The sequence below is a fragment of the Pterocles gutturalis genome, unplaced genomic scaffold (assembly GCF_000699245.1).
Source record: "Pterocles gutturalis isolate BGI_N339 unplaced genomic scaffold, ASM69924v1 scaffold13335, whole genome shotgun sequence".
NCBI lineage: Eukaryota > Metazoa > Chordata > Aves > Pterocliformes > Pteroclidae > Pterocles > Pterocles gutturalis.
The window spans coordinates 3,807-25,495 of NW_010141023.1; the positions used below are offsets into that span (position 1 = coordinate 3,807).

Below are 21,689 nucleotides of genomic sequence, written 5' to 3' on the forward strand. Positions count from 1 at the left end.
GCAAGACCTCTCCGCTCTCTTGCACAGCGCAGTGTCTGCGGGGCAGTCTGGCTCTGCAGAGCTCCAGCACAGGCTTTAATCCCAGCGCAGAGGTTTAAGTGACTCGTGGCTTTGCCTGTCACCTCCACTGCACTCCCTCGTCCATCATCACAAAAGCACAGCTGACCTGGAGCTCTCGCTGCCTGTCCTTTTCAGGCTGTTGGGGTTGCGGATGAGTTTGTCCAGCATGTTGACGATCTGTCCAAATTTAGGCCTGTCACTGCGTTCCTTCTGCCAGCAGTCTAACATCAGCTGATGGAGAGCAATGGGGCAGTCCATCGGGGGTGGCAGCCGGTACCCTTCTTCAATGGCTTTAATAACCTATAAATGGCACAATTAGGAAGAGATTACAGAACATCAGACACTGCTGGCATCTACCAGCTAAGTATCATTTATCCCGGGGCGATCCAAAGCATGGAAACAAATCCACAATTAAATGAAACAATGTGGAAAATTGCACTCAGATTCAGGCAGTTGGTGGTCTCAGAACCGTCATTTCTCCTCAGTAACTCAAAACTTTAAAAGAGTACAGCATCCGAAGCAGATGTCAGATACAGCAGGGCAATGTATTGCAAAAGAGCCCATGGGATACAGGGGTGACAAAACAGCCCAGGGTAGAATTAAACAACTGCCCTTGTTGGACTGAGGGCTGTAGAAGCAACAGCTCTAAAGCAAATCTTTAATATCTATCAGTTTTAGGTGTGATACATTGAAGACCAAATTATCCCCATCATTTTTAGGGTACAGCAGATCACCGCCTCCTCCCACTCCTCCATCAGTAACACAGGCCTTGCAGAGAACCTGCTCTTTCACCACTGCAAGCTCTGAACCAGGAAATGCAGAGATGGGAACCCTTTTGTGCAGCTTCATCAAGAAAGTTACAGAAGTCCAATGCAGCAGCTTAAATATGCATTTCATACTTAACAGAAACCAGAAGATCTGACAAGCTGAAGTAATTTCAAACCCTCCAAAAAGGGCTCCAGAGCTCAGTACTCTGATGGCTTCTGAGCTCTCTCAGGAGAAGGGGACGTGACCAGATCTCAATCCTGATATGACAGGGACACGACCCAGAAGCCTTCAGATCTTAATTAATCGATATGACTTTGCTGGCAGGATTCACCATGAGACTTTAGACCAGGAGTGCACAGAGACTGAATTATTGCACTCAATTCTCTCATTCTGGTCTTGTCCAACTAGTGGCTAAAATCCACCGGGAGGACAGGGCGAGGGATGTGCTTGCACTATTAGCAGCTATTCAGTGACCACAAAAAAGTGTCTCTCACTACTCCAGAAAGCATGACAATCCTTTTGATTTCTCTTGATTCAACAGACATTGAGAATAATTTGAAATCCCCTTCTGCTTTGTTGTGAAAAGCACTGCTCTCATCATCATTAAGGAGAAAAAAATGGTATGTCTATGCCATGTACTAGAAAGAGGATGCAAAGACAGTAATACTGGCTTTCACTGTCCTGTGCAAGCCAGCTCTTCAGCACGGTCTGGCACCACACACTAGCAGTTACACCCGCCTAATATGCTCGCTCTGCATTTGTAGCACTGGGCTCCACTGTGCTGTGTAGACGAGCCTGATATAGCTGAGACACATCTGGTGTTTTATTTTCTTGCTAAATCTTGATGACTTCCTGTTAGCAAAGGAAGGCAACATTGGGTGCCAGAAGAGACATTTCACATCAGAAGGAAATTAAAATTATATCCCCCGTTTAGATTAAATGCCATCCGCATCTAGGCACTCTTTGAAAATGTTCAGCTCTACATAAGAAAGCAGATGACTTGTAAAATGACTTAACCACTCTCATGACCATATATTCAGATTAACATTTTCTTCTTCCTTTATATGTTTGTAAATCCTCTGGGAAAAGAATTATGGATAATCTATGTCTCATTTTCACTGGGATTTTTTTTTTCTATTTAATAAAAATTCTATTAGCAAAAGCTCTTATTAGCATTATTATTAAATACTCTTCTGGAATAGCAGACATTGTGCATGCTCCCTCTTGGAATACACTGAAGTAGTCCAGATGGTACGGTTAAACAGGACATGCATAATTTAAGAATGGTCATTTAGGAAAGCTGCTTTTTAACGTCCTCAGGGGGCAACTATGCAATTGTCACAAGGATGCTCTGACTGATAATCAGAATTGGATTTCCTATGTGTTACTTTAGATAACCTACAAGAAATAAAATCATCTGGAAGAATTACAAGCATACTGGGGCTTGAAGAATTAACTACTAATAGGAAGCCCCACTAAATTGAAGTGTTTTTGCTTAAAGACTTTCAATAAAATTTAGATTTAATATCAACATTCAAATCGTCCCCTTCTTGACAGTATTACGATCTGACAGTTTAAATATATTCATTTCCCTTTCCTCCATTTTTCTTTGTTATTTTAATTGCTTATAATATTTTTCCTAAAATAAAAAAAAAGAAGAAAAAAAAAGGAAGGAAAAATGATACATGCGCAAGTTACAGAGCCTAACATGAGAATCCCCTATTTCCTGACCATAGACCAAGCTTGAAGTATTCAAGGAAGTCTTAGTTCCAGAGAGGTTCCCTGAGAAAACAGGAATCTACCACACACGATACCCCTTTAAAAACCTGGAGTAAATGTTTTATAACCATATAGCAACTGAAACAGAAACACATCGGCAGACATCTAAGGACAAAGATAGAGGCATGGAGGGAAAGGGAAAGAAAAGGAAGAGGAAGCTCAAGAAGGAGACTCACATCTTGATTGGACATATCCCAGTAAGGTCTTTCTCCATAGGACATCACTTCCCACATGACGATGCCGTAGCTCCACACATCACTAGCTGATGTAAACTTACGGTAGGCAATTGCCTCTGGTGCAGTCCACCTGATGGGGATCTTGCCACCCTGTCACAAATAAAAGAAACCACAGGCTAGTGAGTCACTGACCCAGTAATGTGCACAGCCGCCACTCTTCTACACTGCCATTAAAAACACAAAATGGTTTTCTGTACGCAATTCCAGAATCCTTCTTTAAAAGGCATCCACTTTCTCTTTTTCTTGCCATAAAACTGTCAGATCTAACCAGGAGGCAATGCTGCCCATCTGTTTTCTTTAGTCACAAGGAGACGAACCTGTAAATTCTTAAATCTATTTTTATCAGCCCCCAAGAGATCTCTGCTTAGGACTATGCTGAAGTACGAGAACAAGCCAGGGGTTTTACAAAGTATATATTAGAGATTTAGTTGACAAAACAAATAAGTACGCTGTTAATTACTATTTCCTTGCTTGCCTGCCTGACCTGTTTGGCCTGTTTCAGAAAAATGGGATTATAAACGTTTTGCTTTTTAAAAAGGTAAAATAAAGAGAGGATAAACTGGAAGATTTATGAATACTGTGGTGTTTCCCACGGGCAATATCCCAACTCCTACCAGAGATGTGAGAAGGCAAGCAAGCCTCTGGGCTCTCCCAGTCCCTGTGAGAGGAGTTCAACACCAGACCACAGTACAAGGCTGCTTTTGAGGGCTGCTGGAGAGAGCTGCCTCTTGCTACAATACTTCTTTTTAAACAAATAAAAACACTTGGGCATCTGATTTGGGCCACTGAGGTCCTGCACTGTTTTAAAAGGAACTCACTCCATCCTGTTTATCTGATTTTGTCTTAGCTGAGTGATCACAGGCCAGAGATTTCTCCTTTTGTGTATGCTAATATGCAAGGTGTTTTTAATTGAGCTTTTGGTTCCCTGCAGTTCCATCTGGGGAACGACTTAAGCTGAACAAAGGTTTTAGGGTTTTTTCATTTGCTTTTATGCGTTTCTGATTAAGTTTATTTTGGTTTTTTTCTCAGCAATCTTCTTGATAGTTTTTATCTATAACTCAGTGCAGTGCATGCATACTTAATAGTTTATTGTTCTAATGTCTCTCTCAAGTGTTTAATATGGACTTGTTCCAAAGCCAAGTGAAATCAAAAGGGGTCCTTCTCCTGGCTTCCTTGGCCTTTGCATCAGGCCCTTTGTGAGTCAGGCTGTAGCAGTACGTGCCTTGTGTGGCTATAGGATGCTCTCTCTCACTTTAATGAGTTATACTACTAATAGGGAGATGAACACACCATTGTCTCAAAAAAGGATGCTTTAAAAATTGCATGTGTTTGCATAATCCCTGGTTATGAAAAAGCTCTATTCCTCCTTTCAGACACAGATGCATGGATGTTGTTTATACATGGTTGTCATTCTAAAAATTGTCAATAAGCTCTTTTTGTTTAGCTGCTCAAGTACAGTGGAGTTCATCCAAATTTTCCTGATCCTTCATTACTGATACCAAATGAAGACAATGCACTGTAAAGCAAATGTCATTGATTCCCTGTAGTTTATTCTCAAGAGCAAACATAATACTATATCTCCACTCATTAAATGCAAAGGGAAGCTTTTCAGTCATTTCTGTCTTGCCCTTGTGTGTTTGTCTAAACTTTGATTTCCCTGAATACAGCTTTTCAGACCTTTGCTTCTGCTTCTTCCACTTGCCACCTTTATGAGTGAGAAATACCAACGCTGGCCAGCATTAAATACTACATGAGTCTATCCTTCCCCGTAATGAACTGTGAATCCATTAAAGGATGAGTGTTGGGATTAAACTGCAAAATCTGAATGCTGCAAACAAACTCTGCACTAGGGAGAACAGATGGAGAATGGCAGATATTTAAAAAATGAAGAAAATAAGCAATTAAAAAAGGAGACTTTATAAACTCTGACTTTTTTTTTTCCTCCATGTGCATGTTAATTACAGAGGTATTGGTACAAAGGCCGGTAATGGTTGGGATGTTGTTTTGTGGCCAGAAGTACTTGCATTAGTACTATTCCACATGTAGCATATTAAAACAGCTTTAGCAAAATTAGTTAACAGTGGGATGCTGAAACATAGATAAAATGGGGAAGGAACAAAAAAATGGGAATGCAGGCCTCATACTTTTCCCAGACCAAATTATTTAGCTCACACTTATGGCTAGTTTTGTGATGGGTAAAAGTGGATTTTTTTTTTTTTTTTTGGTGGCATATCTACACTTGCTGTATCAAACCTCAGTGGGACTAGCCACTTGGAAGTCATTACGCATGTCTGTAGGTATCACAAGGAACAGAAGCCCAAGCTCTAGTTTCTGGCATCAGATTCCTGTCATGCACTCTAGCACACTAAAGGAACCAGAGGAACACATGGGTCACATCCTCAGAGAAGAAATACTGATGTAGCCGCTGATGTAGCAATAATACTACATCAATTTATACTGGCTATGGAGTCTGGCCCAACGTTTAATTTTAGGTTGTGATACAGGTACTCACAGTCAGACAAAATTAATATACAGGCAAGAAACCCCACTGGACGTTCTTCTTTCTCCTTACCCGTGTGGTATAAGCTGCTTCAGGGTCATCCTCCAGGACCCGGGACATGCCAAAGTCAGACACTTTGCAGACCAAGTTGCTGTTGACCAGAATGTTTCGAGCAGCTAGATCCCGATGCACATAGCTCATGTCAGACAGATACTTCATTCCTGAGCCAATGCCACGAAGCATCCCCACCAGCTGAATGACAGTAAATCGCCCATCATTCTTCTGCATATGGGGAAAGGAAGAAAATCACAGAGCATTAAGCTAAAAGCTACATTATTGCCATTGCTGAAACAGGGAAAGAAAAAATCTCTGGATTCCCATCTTCTCTCAAATAAAATGCAATGTTATTTCCTCTCTCTCCTGACTAGCGTCTATAATTCACCAGGAAAGCAAAAACCCAGAGGAGTTCTGTCACAGCTTCGAGTGATGCAGTATCCAGTTTGCAATGAATCTGGTTTTAATGAGCCTATAGCATTCTGATGCTTTCAAAAATGGGGCAAATCAGAACTCTTCCCATTAAACACGGATTATTTAAGACCCCGCTAATTTAAACATTACATTTATTCTATATTCTTGCACTTTATAGTTATTCTGGTTTTCAGTAGGAGCAACACCACAAAACAGAATTTCCCAAGTACAAACATAACTTCTTCTAAAAAGATGAATTTTCAGTATCTTTCTGCAAAAAAAGAACTAGAATGAAAACCAGAAAATGTTTCCCAGTATAAAATCTCCTTAGCTTATTATGAAGAAATCACCTACCCTGAGGAAGGCATCCAAGGAGCCGTTCTCCATGTACTCAGTTATGATCATTACCGGTTTACCTAGAGTTCACAGAAAGAAAAACACAATTCCTTGATGAACACCGATGTTAATGGGATAAAAATGGGTTGCATATGATTTTACTGCCAAGACACCTGGCTTACACAATCTAATTTAATTTGAAAAGCACCAAGCTTATGACTCAGCTGTGGGGAGCAAGAGAAGAAATATAATAGGACAGAAACATTTAAAAGGCCCCATCTGGAAGGTTAACCCTTTGGCCGACTCATTAATAAGGTCTTTAACTAAAGTGGCTCCTGTTCTCTAAGGAATACATGAACTGGTAACTGAGAGCTAAGAATCAAAGATCTGTTCAAACTTGACAAAAATCTTTAGTGTAATTAAATTGCTTGCAGACTAGAAAGCCTTCCTCTTTCAAACTGGAATTTGTGACTGCTTTGGTCTCTCTGCCTCTTTTGAAACATCAACGCTTCAGGCGAGTTTGAAGCTGTCAGCAGCTATGAGGGATTCCAAGACAACTGGATTCAAGAACACAAAATACAAGCTGTTCCTCTCAACTTCTTCTGTCCTGAATTTGTATCCCCTGTCTCTTGTTATCTATAAATAAGCCAAAGCCATTTGCTTCATGAAGCCAACCGCAGGATAAATGATGCAATGAATTGTGTCATGTGGGGCATAGTGCTTCAGCAGCACTCAGTACAGAGAGCCAACCTGGCCAATCTGAAGAGAAATGTAATGTTACTGTCATGGGGATGCTTTCTAGGCACTCTCCTGCTTAAAAAAACACCAAATACATAAATAATGCTTGATGTTGCCTTTAAGAGCTTTACAAAGTCATACGATGCTGACACTGAAAACATTTAGGTATGTACAAGTAACACTAATTATTTCATGGGGTTAAATCATGCTGGATATTCGGCATTTAGATATTTGCAGAAATAGTCCAATATAATCTCCACTGTAAAAGTAAGCATTGGGAGATGCTGAGAAGTGACTTATCAAAGGTTGACTAGTAAAAGCCCAGTTCCAAGATGAGCACTGTTAAGCCCACCTGAAGTCAAGGGAGCACCTGATGATCAGCGTCAGGCTGGCATGGCAACCCTTCCTCCCAGATGTGCTTTAGCTACAGGGACTATAGAGTTTCTTCCTAAATAAAGCCAGTGTCCCAGAGAAGCTCTGCTTTCTACTTCCTGGAGCAACTCTGAATAAGGGAAAATCATGGGGAAAGGTGGGTTCAATGGACATGTCACCTAGACTGTAGATAGCTCAATTCTGTCTTGGCATCAGAAATATCAGAACTACTCAGCTTTTCCTTGCTTCTGTCACCAGCAAATATCTGCCCCAGAACAATGAGCTATTAAAATTACCCTACCATGAAATGTTGCAGCATTAAAAGTTCCCCATTTAATTTCTGCCTCAGTGCATTTTTCACCAAGATGCTTTTCTCTTCGTCAGGGATTTCTGTTTTTGAAGTAACCTCTTTTTTTTGATTAGACAACAATATGCTAGAAGGACTGACTGTACTGAAAATTTTACATCATTTCACTTAGGCCAACATCTTTGTGTGATACATCATTTATTTCACTCATGATTACTTATTTCCCCTTTTCAGTCCCAACCTATTATTTGCAGGCCTCTTACTACTCCTGTTTCTCCTTCCCTTCCCAGCTGATATCAAAACTCTTCCCGTTTTGGTCCCATGGAAACTGGCATGCCCATGAAATGTCAGTCTGGCAGCCGAACCCATTCTGGTTTGCATGAACACAGCAGAGAAGAGATGGTATGGAATAAAGCAAACTGCTCTGGATGAAGGGCTTAGTGACCTTGTCTGAGTAGGTGCACCGTTAAGGAAAGGGATGTGATAAAACATAATTCTCCCTCTAATGCTTTGCAACCATTCTTTATCAGAAAGAGAAAAAACTCCAACCAAATCTGCATATGTCACTGTTTCATTTATCCTTTGCAACTGTGACCGAAGCCCTTCCACTGAACAAATACAGCTAAATGAGTTTTAATTAACCTTCCTCAATCAAAAGATACTATGTCAACGTAGAAGGGAAGAAAGGGAGACTCTTTCAGTGCATTAACATGTAATTTCATTACTCAGGCACTTCTTTAGCAGGGGAGGGGGACAGAGAGAAGTTACCATTAGTGAGTCAATTACTGAAGTACTTGACTAGCAGCCAATAATGTATTCATGGTTTTTTGCTGCCTCTCTCAACCCCCATCTACACCACTATTTATCTCACATTTTAATTTTCAGTTTATTAAATGCATTCATTTATCACAGCATTCAGAAAACCTATGGAGAAATTGAGATAAATGTCTTCTGAAGCAGCCCTGTTTCCCAAACACACCAGCTCTGACGCAACCAGGCTGGCTCGCTGTGGAAGCATCGCTCTCCACGAGCCAGGCAATGAAACATTCCCAGGTCAGGCTACCACCTCCTTGGTGAAAATTTCAAATCATTTTAATTCAGTGACAGATGCATTATGCAAATGCACACAGTCATTTATAACTGCTGGAGCTGTAATAGCTCAGGGGTTTCCAGCCTTGGTGGGATTTCAGCACAAAGATTGCCCTGTTGGCTTTCTTTACAGAAGTGCTAGAAAAATCACTGTCTGTAGCAAACTGTGGCCTGCCACAGCCCGTCCCTCTTTGTTACAACAACAAGAGAAAGGGAGAATCAGATCAGCAAAATTTAAAACAGATTATTATCTTTTAATTTCAGTTTTTGAGGGATGCCCTCAGTAAATGATGGGCAAAAGAAGTCCAAACCCCTCCTCTTCCCAGTGGAATTTGTCTTGAAAAGCCAACAGTGACACTCTAAATGAGCCATTTTCACCAACTGTGAGAGAGGGCAGACTAGGAGAAGGAAACACAAATGAACAAGGGTAAAATTTCCAGAAACATAAGTGGCAGAGTAAGTATGCAGCTCCCACTGACATTCAAGAGGAACAGGGCTTTTCAGTGGCACTGACGGCTTTCACAACCCTCTATGGGAGATACTTTGTTCTTCTAGCTGTATTTTACTTTTAAACTTTTCATCCATACCTAATTTTATTTCCTTACACTATTAATACCCTGTGTTCACGTTCAGCATGCACACCCTCAGCTGCAGAAGGTAAGCTTCACAAACTCCACCCTTCAACAGCAGCTCACAAGATCACTGCTTGCTTAGCTGCCCCGAGCATGAGCCCCTACACCCAAAGGGTCTGTTAGGACTGGCAATCAGTGCCAGGCTTTGCCGACAGGCTGCCTAGGGCAGCTGGAGTAGGAACAATAACTACACCATCACAGTGGCACCTTATCAAGTCAGACCCAGGCATGTCTGTCTCACAGGTGTATTTTCAGTTCTAGCCTACAAACAGCACCCAGTGAGCCCTGTTACTCTCTTTCTAAGGCAGGGTTCATGGCACAGTAAATGCTAACAGACTTAAAAAAAACCCAAACCAACCAAATAAAAAGATCGGCCAGGTAAATTCTACAGAGTGAAATTATCACACCTGTAAATCAGAGAAAACAAATAAGCAAGTTTCACACCAAAATAGCCTACTTCATTTCAAAGGCTTGCTCCTTACATCTGTGCTTTGTACCTTAAACATACGACTCTGTAGTTTTGTTTTGGTATTTTTCCCGCAACCATTTTAAATTCTTTGCTCACCATCTGTTTTTCCCTATCCTGTAACAATCAGCTCAGTCTAGCAAAGATGTGAAAGATGCCTGCTTGGCATAGTAAGAAGGGGAGGGAAAAAAAGCCAGCCCTTGCAGTATTAATTCCCCCTACAAAATCTTGTACAAGCTGCCTACAGATAGAGTATCAGTTGAAACCATAAACCCATTTATAGCTGACAACAAGATTAATGACTTGTCCTGCACTGATTTCCTCCTATTAGGTATCAGTGGATCTGTTCCATCTGTCATTTCACAGAAAAGAGGGCAAAAGAAAAAAAAAAAAAAAGACACCACACACCTCCACAGACTTAATTTCTCAGTGACTTCCAAATTGGCCTTGTCATGAAAATGACCTACTTACATTTAGTAACGACACCCTCCAAGTGGATGATATTGGGGTGGTCAAATTGTCCCATGATGCTGGCCTCACTCAGGAAGTCTCTCCTTTGTTTATCAGTGTAACCAGCTTTTAGAGTCTTGATAGCAACACAGATCTCTCTTTTTCCTGGTACTTTGAGACGTCCACTGCATACTTCACCAAATTCCCCTTAAGGAAAAAGTCACAAGAATCCATGGTCATGAACATGAAGCACCCACTTGTGTTGTCAAAGTGTCACGTCAGTTCATTTGGGGGAACTGTCATACAAAAAACATAGGTTCCCATGTTTCCTTGAAGAAAATTTAAAACTATATTTACTGAAAAAAACGCAAAAAAAGTTCTGGCACTTACCCACACCAATAACTTTTTCAATCTTTATGCAGGAGGCATCAATTTCCTTGGCAAATTCCCTCACAGCTTGGTTTGGATCCTCATATGTAAAAGGATCCACATATGTTCTAACACCTGCAAGGCAGAAATGTTTTATTTGAAGTCACTGATCTACATGCTGCTGAACACAGAACATATGAGACTGAAGCCTTAATGATATACAACAGCAAAAAGAGTGTACAATAAAAATGTACTGTAAGCCAGGAATAACTGATGAAGGAAGGAAGGACTTAATGTATTTTCCCCAATGCAATTTTTTTTTATGTAAACATTTAATATTTCCCAATATTGATGTAAGGAATCAGGCTTTTGCCAATAAATGAGCTTCACAAATCACTGCCGCCACTAACAGGCCAAAAGCCTGTCTATGGACCTGTGAGACTAAAACACATCACATTTCCCTTTTGGGAGCCCAGAAATTCTGAGCCCAGGTCCTAGATTTGGTACTTGGATGACTGAGATGGAAGTAACAGTAGGATTCAGTCCTGGAAAAAAGGCAGCAAAGTTCACATACCCCTTCCTGCAGGATTGCCTCCAGCCCATCCAGAAACTGCCTTAGCAGAGTATTATAAGGAAAAACTATGCCTAGGTATTATTAGCCAAGAACAGATGTCCTTCAGTGGAACAGAACAATGGAAAAACATGAACCTTTCTCCTGTCTGTACCCTCAAAACTTTTTACCCAGATACTTCAATTTTGCCTGTTACTGAAGTGCATAGTTTTGAAGAAGGATGTCTGCAAGAGAGGAAAACAGGAGCATATTCATCTCAGGAGGAATGTCATCCCTTATTTCCCAACCATCTGAACATGGGACACGTTTTATGAATCAAATCAAAAAACTCAAGCACCAGTGCCTTTTACCTTGGTTCAAATGTTTCTCCTCATCTGCCTCTTGCTTAGCCTTACTGTATTTACTGCGCCTGTCGGAACAAAAAAGAGCATTACAGTTCAAAATAAGTATCTTCCTTTGAGACAAGCTCAGCCTTCTTGACCTGCTGAGACTTGAGCTGTCTGCACCTGCCACAACCTGTGTGCGGCAGCTCCCCTGCACCAGCCCATGCCACAACACACACCAGCGGGGCAGGAGACTCCTCTCCTCAAACTACTCTCAGTGTTATGGGCATCAACAAAGCATCAAGGCAAACACAAATCTCTGTATTTGCATCTCAGCGTTTAAAGAAAGAAAACAAAGCTTGCTTTTCAGCTGCTTTTTTTTTCTTTTCAAACATATTTGCAATTCTGTGCAAAAAAGGGTCAAATTGCTTTTCAGCCCTATCGTATATGGATTTAAATGCTACAACAGAGGTGTTTCGGCAGATTGATTTTCAAATATAATTAGGCAAATGCCAATACCAAGACACTTATTTAACTGCAAATTTAAAACTGGAAACAGTCTATTAATGCAGAAATGAGGATGGTAGCAAAAAAAAAAAAAAAAAAACACAAAAACAAACCAAAAACAACCCCCCAAAAAACCCCAAAACAGACCACCAACCCTGACCATCAAAAATGCAGATCCCAAGGATTTTGTTTATTCTTTTAATCACTGTAGAATTGAACGGGGCAAAGAACTCCTGATGGCAGAGCTCCTCTACTAACCCTCTAAGTTGGAGACAATAACGTAGTATAGTATGGTAATTCTACAGATCACTACTTCTACACCTACACACACAATACTGCATCCAGTTACATATTTAATCAGTTCAGCTTTAAACTTCAATGGATAAGTGTCATTAAGAAAAGTTAATACAAGAGTTTAGTCTGCTGGGGAGGATACCGAGGAGTCAGCTCAGCCAAACTGGGATTTGAAGTTCCCCAGCATCCAATGGTATGTAGATGCAGAGATTTGATTTGGGCTTTTACCCATCGCTCACTGAAAGTTCAGAACAAGGTGTGAGAACAGACATTGCCAAGGAGAAGGGCTTATCGCTACTGACTCCTCAGTCTGCCTATTCCTATGGAAGTCCCAGTCTCCCAGCGTGTCAGACACAGGTCAGCTAACTGGCAAGAGCCTGGGCTGGAGTGAAGAAGAGGGAAGGGAGAAGGAGAAACCAAGCCTGGAGAACAGGAGGCAAGGCTGGGTCCACCTGTGACATGCAGCCTGCTGCCTGGAGCAGGGCCGGAGGCGACCAGGCCTGCCAGGGACACTGGGGTGAGACAGGGCTAAAAGCCTCAAAATGGTGAGTGGACAGAGGAGGAAACCAGGAGTGGGTGAGAGAAAGACCTATGGGAAGGTAGTTAAAAGGGGTCAAAAACTCACAGAGAACAGGAAGAAAACAAGTGACCGAGAGACTCTTTCTGAGTCTCACCATTCCCCTCCTGACAGCAAAACCCTCCTGGCCTTCTAGCAAAAAGCATCTCCCTTCCCACTCTGTGCCTGGCCTGGGGCAGTGGCAGCCTCCCCTGGCTGCCAGCTGAAAGGCCATTTCCCAGCCTTTGTCTCTGCAGTGTTTTAGTGCTGGGTGTTAAACACACCATGCCAATAATGAAGACTATAAATTAACCATGAAACAGAAGGAAAAAAAAAAAATCCTGTTTGACATGTGAAGACTACCTGATCTTTGAACCAAGCCTCAGAGCTCCCAACAACATCAACAGGACTTGGGTTCAGACATAAAAAGCAGGTACACATCCAACCATAAATGGTTGGGAGCCTCTTTTCTTGATGTAAGTCAATTAAACGCAAATGGCTCCAAATCACAAGAAGAGCATTATTAAAAACCACACTGGATCCAAACATCAATTTAAACCATTTATTTGCCCGAGGACTTTCAGCACTGGTATAACACAGCTGAGCTAAATAAAAGGACTATGTTCTGCTGCCAGTTACTGAACTCAGTAAGAAGGAAGAGGCAGCACGATCTCACCCAGTGCCATACAGGACCAAGTCAGCTAAGGGGATTGTTTCAGGTATTGTACAACTTCTCTCAGAGAAAAGAAGGAAAAAAAAAAAAACCAAACATTGTGCATTTTAAGCAGTCCCCTTCAAATTCATTTTATTAATGTTCAGGCACAGATGGGAAATATGAAATGCAAACAGGCCTTGCATGAAGGCATTTTAAAGATAAAAAAAAGCTTTTTATTTTATTTTTAAAAGTACAAGCAGCCTAACAACAGATAAAACAATAACATTCCCCAACTAAGACCCAAAGACATGCAAAAAGCAAAGGAAAACAAACGGATTACTGTTCAAGCAATATAATTGTAGCTTATTAAGTTTAAATAATACCTTCCAAACTAACTACCTACTTCCACTTCTCCCTGTGTCACCTGTTGACCTCTCCTGCTTGGCTGGGGGCAGGACACTCTGTCTGCCATTGTCCCTGAGCAGCCGGGAGCCCTGCACCACGGGGCACCGGGGCTGGAGCTGCCTCTCGGGGCAGCTCACCTGAGTGGCAGAAGGAAGCCTTTGTCACAGATGGGAACCCCCTAATTACCGGGATTCTGGCGGTGGTGATTAAATAGCCGGCATTCAGGAACAGAACACAGAAGCTTTCAGAAACTGCAGGGGTCAGAGACACAGGTGGGGGCTGGCGATGGAGAGGAGGGTATTGGCATGCACTGAGGTGAAGCAGCCCGGACGCAGTGCCGCACCGCTGCTCCCACCTCCTCCCCCCTGGGTAAAAGAGGGGCTGGGGTGCTGCCGTGCCCAGGCACCAGGCTGGGGAGCACCTGGTCCCACACCAAACGCATTCAGGTGTTGACAGAGTACAAGATCTATCATTCTATCAACCAGAAGAATTTCTGATGGAAACTCTTAGATGACCAGAGGATTCTGTGGGGCCACCTTCTTACTCCACCCAAGCCCTGTTAGAAAGCGGCTTTCTGCTTTACACTTTCCCAAATCCTTCACAACTCTATTTGAGATATTCTAATTTCACTTGGTGTTCCTGCAGGGCAGGGTTTAGAAACACGCTACCTCCTGCCCTCTGGTCTGCTGATATGCTCATCTCAACTTCAGTAAATTTAAATGAACACTTAGGCAGATTAGTTCTCGTGTGAACACAAATGCCTTGGTCGCAGGACAGAACCAAACATATTGAGCTGCCTGAGGGCAAAGTCCTTTGACAAATTCTGTTGTAAAGATGAATTCTGGGATTTGAGCAATGACTTGAAAAAATGCAAAGCTAAATTAGTAGTAATAAACCAGGGTTAAGAACTGGGCACCTAACGCATATGCCCAGCTCCCACATTTGGCTCACAGATGCAGAGAGGCCATGTCTGCAGGCCAACACACCATTTGGACTGTACAAATGTGACTTTTAGGTCATGCCTAGATTGCAAAACCTCCTCATGGGGACTCAATGGAGAAAAGCTTTTTCTCATCTGAAGTAATTTTGGAACAAAGTATAATTATTTCGCTATTAACTTCCCCTGATGTAGGAACATCATGAACTATCCCCAAAGCCCACACCTCTAAATGACACTGGTAAAGTGGTTAAAATCATTGAGAGTAATAGTGAACACTAAAGTAGATTCTGTTTATTGAGAGCAACTTCCAGAGACTGGAGAGCTGTGTATTGAGGAAGGCTATGAATTAGCCAGGCACCACGTATTAGTATGCACGGAGCAGGGAGCAGTTTCACTGTCCCAATATTTCATCCATCTTGCTACATCTTTCCCCTTCCACGGCCTCTCTGAGACCTCCCAGTGCAGAACCATGGGACATCTCTGAATCCACGGCCACTTTTATCTCCGTTCCCACTGGTGCTTGGACCAGCCTTCTGTCCCTGCTGCCCACCTGCTCTTTGTCTTGTTTGCCCCAGTTGAACACTTGTGGGCAGAGATAATTGAACAGCCAGCCTGGGCAGTGAGAAGATCTGCCTGAGCGCCCACCCCCATCAGCGGGTCTGTCAGCTACCTGGCTCCAGGCAGCCTTTGCTTTGACAGCTTTATGGCTGATACTAAAGAGAATCAATAGGAGGGCAAGGGGTTGACGTTTCATTTTCTAAAAAGTGATCCATTGAGGGCCAATCACCAAGCAGTGTTTATCAGCCTTAGGAAGCGACATTTTTTTATAGGGGAGGAGGGGAAGGACTCATCTCAAAGCAGCTCGACAGGCTCAATTCTCCAAGGTGGCAACTCATAATTAGAAATCCAATGTATCCTGCTATCAATCCTGCCTTAAATAATAAAGTGATCAATAAAAACGGAGGGGAGATTAAGTCATCAAGCTCAGTGATGCTATTTTCTGTTGCAATGGCTTTCAATAAACCTGTCTGTCTGCATTACATTTTCATATGTTCTGTTCTTTCCTCTTGCCAGCATGGAGGCTTTGAGCTGAACACCGACAGGAAGCTATAACAATGCATATCTGCTTTCCAGATATTACAATCACAGTGACTTAACTGCTCTAAAGACAATTTAAAGTGAGAGAGCAGATCAAGAAGAATTTGTGCACATTTATGGCTGATGCCATTAAACTGATCAACAGAGACTGACAAAACATGCATCTCTCAGATCTCACGCTTCAGATGCAGCAATGATACATGCAGTTTTATCTCAGAATTACACTAAGGCAAAATCATGCTGATCAACTTTTTAAATGAGACCAAACACAAAGATGAAGACAGAAACACTCACACTGAATTTCTGCTACACTGTGCTTCCATTTGCAGGATTGCTCCCAATGCCTGGGTTGAATTTGGGAGAATGAACAGCCACTTGGTAGAAGAATATGGTCATGCCCTGATGAAATAACCATCGATCCAGTCTGCTGTGTTACTGCATATGATGCTGAATGACTGTGGCTTCTGTTTTACAGCCACAACCACTCACTCTGGAAGGACTAATCCAAAAGACTAATGCAGACTCATACAGACTATCACAAAAATCATGGGCATAGCAGTCTCATGGCTTAGCTCACAACAGTGCCGTTGTTTATTCCTTGTCTATCAGGAGTCAGTCCAAGAAAATCTACTGTACCCATTCCCATTAAACTTAACTTCAGATTACACTAACCACAAATCTCTAGCTGGCTTGCTTCTCAATGCCAGTTATTGGAATCAGCTTTGCATTAGAAGCGCAAATAGAGCTGGAACTATTGCAATTACATCACATCCTACTTGGTACTAATGTTGAGAAGATCAAAGCTACATGGGAGAAGGCTTGTAATGCAAATGCACTGTTTATGATGCTAATCAAAGAATTTAGCTTTGTTTGGAGCAGACAAAAAGCTCCCTCATGAAAGAGAAGGGGAGAGAGAAGCTTAAATTCTTACCTCCTGCTGATGACAAAAGCTGCAATGAGAATGACCACAAGAACAACACTGCCAGCCACTGAAACAAGGAGCACTGTGGGATTGGTACCATCGCCAATGATGGGGGAAGGAACTGGAAACAGAAAAGGGAGCATTAGTATCAGACAATGTAAAAAAATCAACCTAGGTAGCACTCAACGAGGCTTTCTGGCTTGTGAAGGCAGTTTAGAGTAGCACTCAAATCTACTTTCAGCCCTTTATTATATAGTCATTTGACACAATTTTCCAGCACAGCCCTAATTAGCTGAAGACATGATGTCTGATAATGATTTGGGGAACTTCAGTTCACAGGGAACACGGACTCCTTCTCCCCTTCAGTGTTGCTCAGAGGGTATAATAGCTAAATTTTTTTTGCCTTTCTAATAGTTTTCCACTCTTCTTTCCTCCTCTTTTTTCTCTCAGTGGGGTCAGATTATCACTCTTCAACTGACACAAACAGAATAAGTTATTTTAAAATGTCTTCCATCTTCCTCCTGGATTGATTATTTTCAGCTATTAACATCCTGAAGGATATTGTCACTAACTGGCTTGACCTTATATTGATTTAAACAGACCTGTATGTCCAAAACAAAACAGACTTCACAGAGTCATAGAATGGTTTGGGTTGGCAGGGACCTTAAAGATCACCTAGTTCCAACCCCCTGCCATGGGCAGGGACACCCTCCACAAAAAAATGGCCTTGAACCCCTCCAGGGATGGGGCATCCACAGCTTCTCTGGGCAGCCTGTGCCAGTGTCTCACCACCCTCACAGGAAAAAATTTCTTCCTAATATCTCATCTAAATCTCCCCTCTTTCAGCTTAAAACCATTACCCCTCATCCTGTTGCTACACTGCCTGACCAAGAGTGCCTCCCCATCTCTCCTGTAGCCCCCTTTAAGTACTGGAAGGCTGCTATAAGGTCTCCCCAGAGCCTTCTCTTCTCCAGGCTGAACAACCCCAACTCTCGCAGCCTGTCCTCATATGGGAGGTGCTGGAGCCCTCTGACCGTCTTCATGACCCTCCTCTGAACTCTCTCCAACAGGTCGATGTCTTTCCTGTGCTGAAAGACACACTGGTCACATTGCCTTCCTGCCACTGTTTCCTTGAGCAAACTGAAAAGCTGCACTGACAACATAATTCAAATATTTGGTCTTTATATGACTAAGGAACAGTGCAAATACGCAAGCTGATGTAGGACACCTAAGTGATCTATCTCATTAGCTTGCAAAGAGGAGTAGCAGGGTTCTGTTCTCCTGCAAATGAGATAGTCCAAAAACATGCAAACTTCTACATTTACAGTAAACAAAATAGGTACATAAATCTCTCAACCATCAACTGCTTCCAAGTGCTTATAGGGTGCATGTCTCCTTATGCCACACTTAAGTATTTTAATTGTTAGAATCCAGAATAGAGCATATCCAAATAGATGTCTCAGGTCAGATTCATGGCATCACTGTCATGTGGCCATGTAAGAACATTTTCCCAGAACAGACACACCACAGTCCAAGTAAGCAACAGGAAACTCCCAACGCACAGTTCAGTTACATTTGCACTCTTTGCTCAAGGAAAAGAAAAATAAATCAGTGGGCATGTCATTACCTGTATTAGTTGTGAACTCAAATGGTCCACTGAAGTCTCCGTACCCTGCTGCTGTCCTGGCCCGCACATGAAATACATATGAAGTCAGGGGGTTCAAGCCTTTGATGTCAGTATTCCTGGAGGCTGTCTTCACAATGCGATAGCTGCGCTCGTTTTGGTCCTAACAACAAAAGAACACAGCAGTGATCAAGTAAAAATGCCTCGCTGCACCATGAACTGTGGAACCCCACTTCCTTGCCAAAACTGTCATGATAAAAGAAGATAAGTAACAATGACGAAATTCTCAAAATACATCCCGAGGGCTCTTGCTGTCGGCCTTGCTCAATACTCCTAGCACTGTGTGCTGCACAGAGCTCTGAGCAAGCCAAAAAAGGATGATGAGGCAGTAGTATGATGCTCATATATCACGGATTATTTAAGAAATCACACAACAAAATCCTCTGGAAAATAGCCAAGCTTTCAAATACGATCTTCTTGATGAACAAGCAACATTTTACTCACACATGCTGGCACTTTCCTTTTCTTCCTACCAGCCAGGAGCCATATAAACAAATGACTAAAATATTAAAAAAAAAAAAAAAAAAAAGACTTAGAAAATGTCTTCCAGAAAGCCCAATCTTAAAAACTGTTCTGTCTGGAAAACCCATCAGAAAATGTAATAATCTAGCTTCCCTGCAAATCAGATGCCTTTTTCTATATGTGCTAGGGAAGAAAATAAATTATTATCTTTATAAAAAAAAATTAGAAGCATGCATGTGCGTGTGAAAAAGAGCGCACGCAAGCAAGAGCAGGTAATTGTTCATTTTTGCAGAGAACCTTCAGAAAAAATAGCTCTTTTCATAGTTCCATACATGAGAAGTTATTTGTAGGAATAACATCTCCCTCTAACTTGGAAAGTATGAAGAATGTAATTTTCTTTCCTTATTCTTTATTAAAAGCCATCCAGCCCACACTATCACTCTAAGCAGAAGCTATCGGCAAACAGATATTATTATTATTAGTGTTATATATTTCATTATTATACTTCTGTCTATGAAGTAAAGCTAATGTCTCACTTCTGCCCAACTTTATTGATTCTCATTATAAATATGCTTGCTACAAAAGCTCAGTTCCTAGGTAGGAAAAAATAACAAAATAAACTCGTACCGTACAGCTGGAACAGCCTATGAGTCCTATTCTTTCAAGCAACCATTCAAGAGCATGAAATCTTTAATTGGATTTTATGAAACTGAAATCTATTTGTTTTCAAATGATGGAATTGTATCTTGAAAGAAACTGTAATGAAATGAAGTGAAAAGCTCTCCCCAAACCCAAACAAAACTCCTTGCTTGTCCATTTTTGAACAGTACCTTTTCATAGTATTTGACTTCATACTCCAGGATAACTCCGTTTGGCCTGTCAGGTTCCAGCCAAGCCAAGGCAACGCTGTGCCTTGTTATCTCTTTAGCCTGGATCAAAGCAATCGGGGATGGAGCTGCCAGGAACAAAAATACAAATATATAAGCAATAATGTAGTTTTTTAGTTTTCAATCATAGCTTTTTACAACATGAGCACTTTCAGAAACTGTTTTTCTTGCAGGGGGGTTAGAAGCATTAAGTATTTCTCCTGTTTTCTCTAACAAAATTGCATTTAATTCCCCTCTAATAAAGTTTGTTCTTGGATTGTGGGTAATACTAGATAGGCAGGTGTTGAAATAACATTACAGTTGTCTAAACACTGCAATGCTTGTGATGCCTAGGTACAAATCTCCCTAATAGGCTAAGGTACTAAAAGACTCTGCCTTATTTTTGTCCTTTCTTAGGTACAGGACATAGACTTATACTTTTGTTTTGGTCCATAGTAACTCTCTTCTTCCATCTCCTAACACTAACCGATGTTACCTCATTAACTATCGGATTTCCAGGAACTATAAAATTCCTGAGGGGCCAATCTGGTTTTCTCTAAAGATGAGAAAATATTGCCACTGAATTAAGTAAAGACCAAAATAAAGGTGAATACATATGAATTTGGACCCTCCCATGAAAACCAGGGAACTTGTATTTCAGGAGTCTGAGCCAACTTGTGCTACCTCACTTGCCCTGCTCACGCCCCAGTCTGTGAGCAGTCCCTGGGGAATGAGGAAGCTCAGCCTCCATGGGGCAGATTCTGGCTCTGATAGCTCCTTCCCAGCCAGAGGGTCTCAGAGATTGGTCTGCTGTGCACCAAACTGGCCTCAGCTGACCCTGTCCCATGTGGCACTATATCGATGCGATGAACAGAAAAAGTAGGATCATGCTGCCAAGGGTAAGGGCTGTGTTTTTGGAAAAACTCTACCTAGCAACAAGATAAACTCAAAGATCCTTTAAACTGTATCCATGTGCAGTAATAAGGGCTGCAATGGAGAAGATAATGGAAAACATCTCGTTGTGCACCCTACACTTTCAATAGAGCCCCTGCTAATGTTGAAGTTCAGGTTTTTGACTGGCTGGAGGACAATGCATTCTCCCTTTGACTGTGATAGCAGCACATTCATGGCTGTGCTGGGGGAAGGGGTTTTCTGAAGATTTATGAACCCGGCTGCCCCTTTCTTGCTGTTGTGTTGCTGTGTGGTCACGTCTCTAGCCAGCTGTTATCAAGCTCTTTTGATGCTGACAAAAGCTGGTGTAAATGGCGGAGTCTCCAGGGAGAAAAGGGGACATTCATGAAATTTTTAATCTTATCTAACAAAGCTGTGCTGTATAACCAGAGATTAGAGGTCTTCCTAAATTGAATATATTTCTTCTTTTGTCCCCGGAAGCTGTAGATACGTTGCTCTTTTCTTCCCCCTTTCTTTTTCTACCCTTAACTTTGGGATGGAGATCCGTGAAAACGTTAGAGCATAAAAAGTATCCTTGAAACATGTACCCTTGAAAATTACCAGGACAAACAAATAAATAAAACAGTCACAATAAATGAAAGGAAATTTGAATGTTGAAAGCCTCAAACCTACTTGACCATATCGGACAGTTCTGATGAAAGTGAAAATAACCACTAGACGCTGCACAGCCACAAAAGGGTGTCTCCTCTTGATGTGAAACCATCAGGGAGCTGCTTCCCTATTTACTGTTTGACAGTTTGGCATCTCTGTTAGAAAATGCCTCCAGAAACTTTCTCTCTTTTTCCTTGTCTGTCTTTCACATGCAAAGGCAAATATTGGATGACAGAAGAGACTATAAACACAGCCAACAGGGAGGATCCAGGT

At 41.8% G+C, this 21,689-nt stretch overlaps 1 protein-coding gene across 1 annotated transcript in view; it reads right to left on the bottom strand.

The window, feature by feature from the left end:
- Nucleotides 1-21,689, bottom strand: part of EPHA4 (EPH receptor A4) — a gene marked incomplete at its 5' end in the record, with an annotated part of 102,468 nt that overhangs the window by 3,717 nt on the left and 77,062 nt on the right. Inside the window, 10 exons of the mRNA XM_010083893.1 lie at nucleotides 167-360; nucleotides 2,784-2,933; nucleotides 5,416-5,625; nucleotides 6,166-6,227; nucleotides 10,223-10,408; nucleotides 10,592-10,705; nucleotides 11,492-11,550; nucleotides 16,851-16,962; nucleotides 18,469-18,628; nucleotides 19,818-19,942. Coding sequence (XP_010082195.1) covers nucleotides 167-360; nucleotides 2,784-2,933; nucleotides 5,416-5,625; nucleotides 6,166-6,227; nucleotides 10,223-10,408; nucleotides 10,592-10,705; nucleotides 11,492-11,550; nucleotides 16,851-16,962; nucleotides 18,469-18,628; nucleotides 19,818-19,942 — 1,372 coding nt within the window. The remainder of the gene's footprint in view (nucleotides 1-166; nucleotides 361-2,783; nucleotides 2,934-5,415; nucleotides 5,626-6,165; nucleotides 6,228-10,222; nucleotides 10,409-10,591; nucleotides 10,706-11,491; nucleotides 11,551-16,850; nucleotides 16,963-18,468; nucleotides 18,629-19,817; nucleotides 19,943-21,689) is intronic.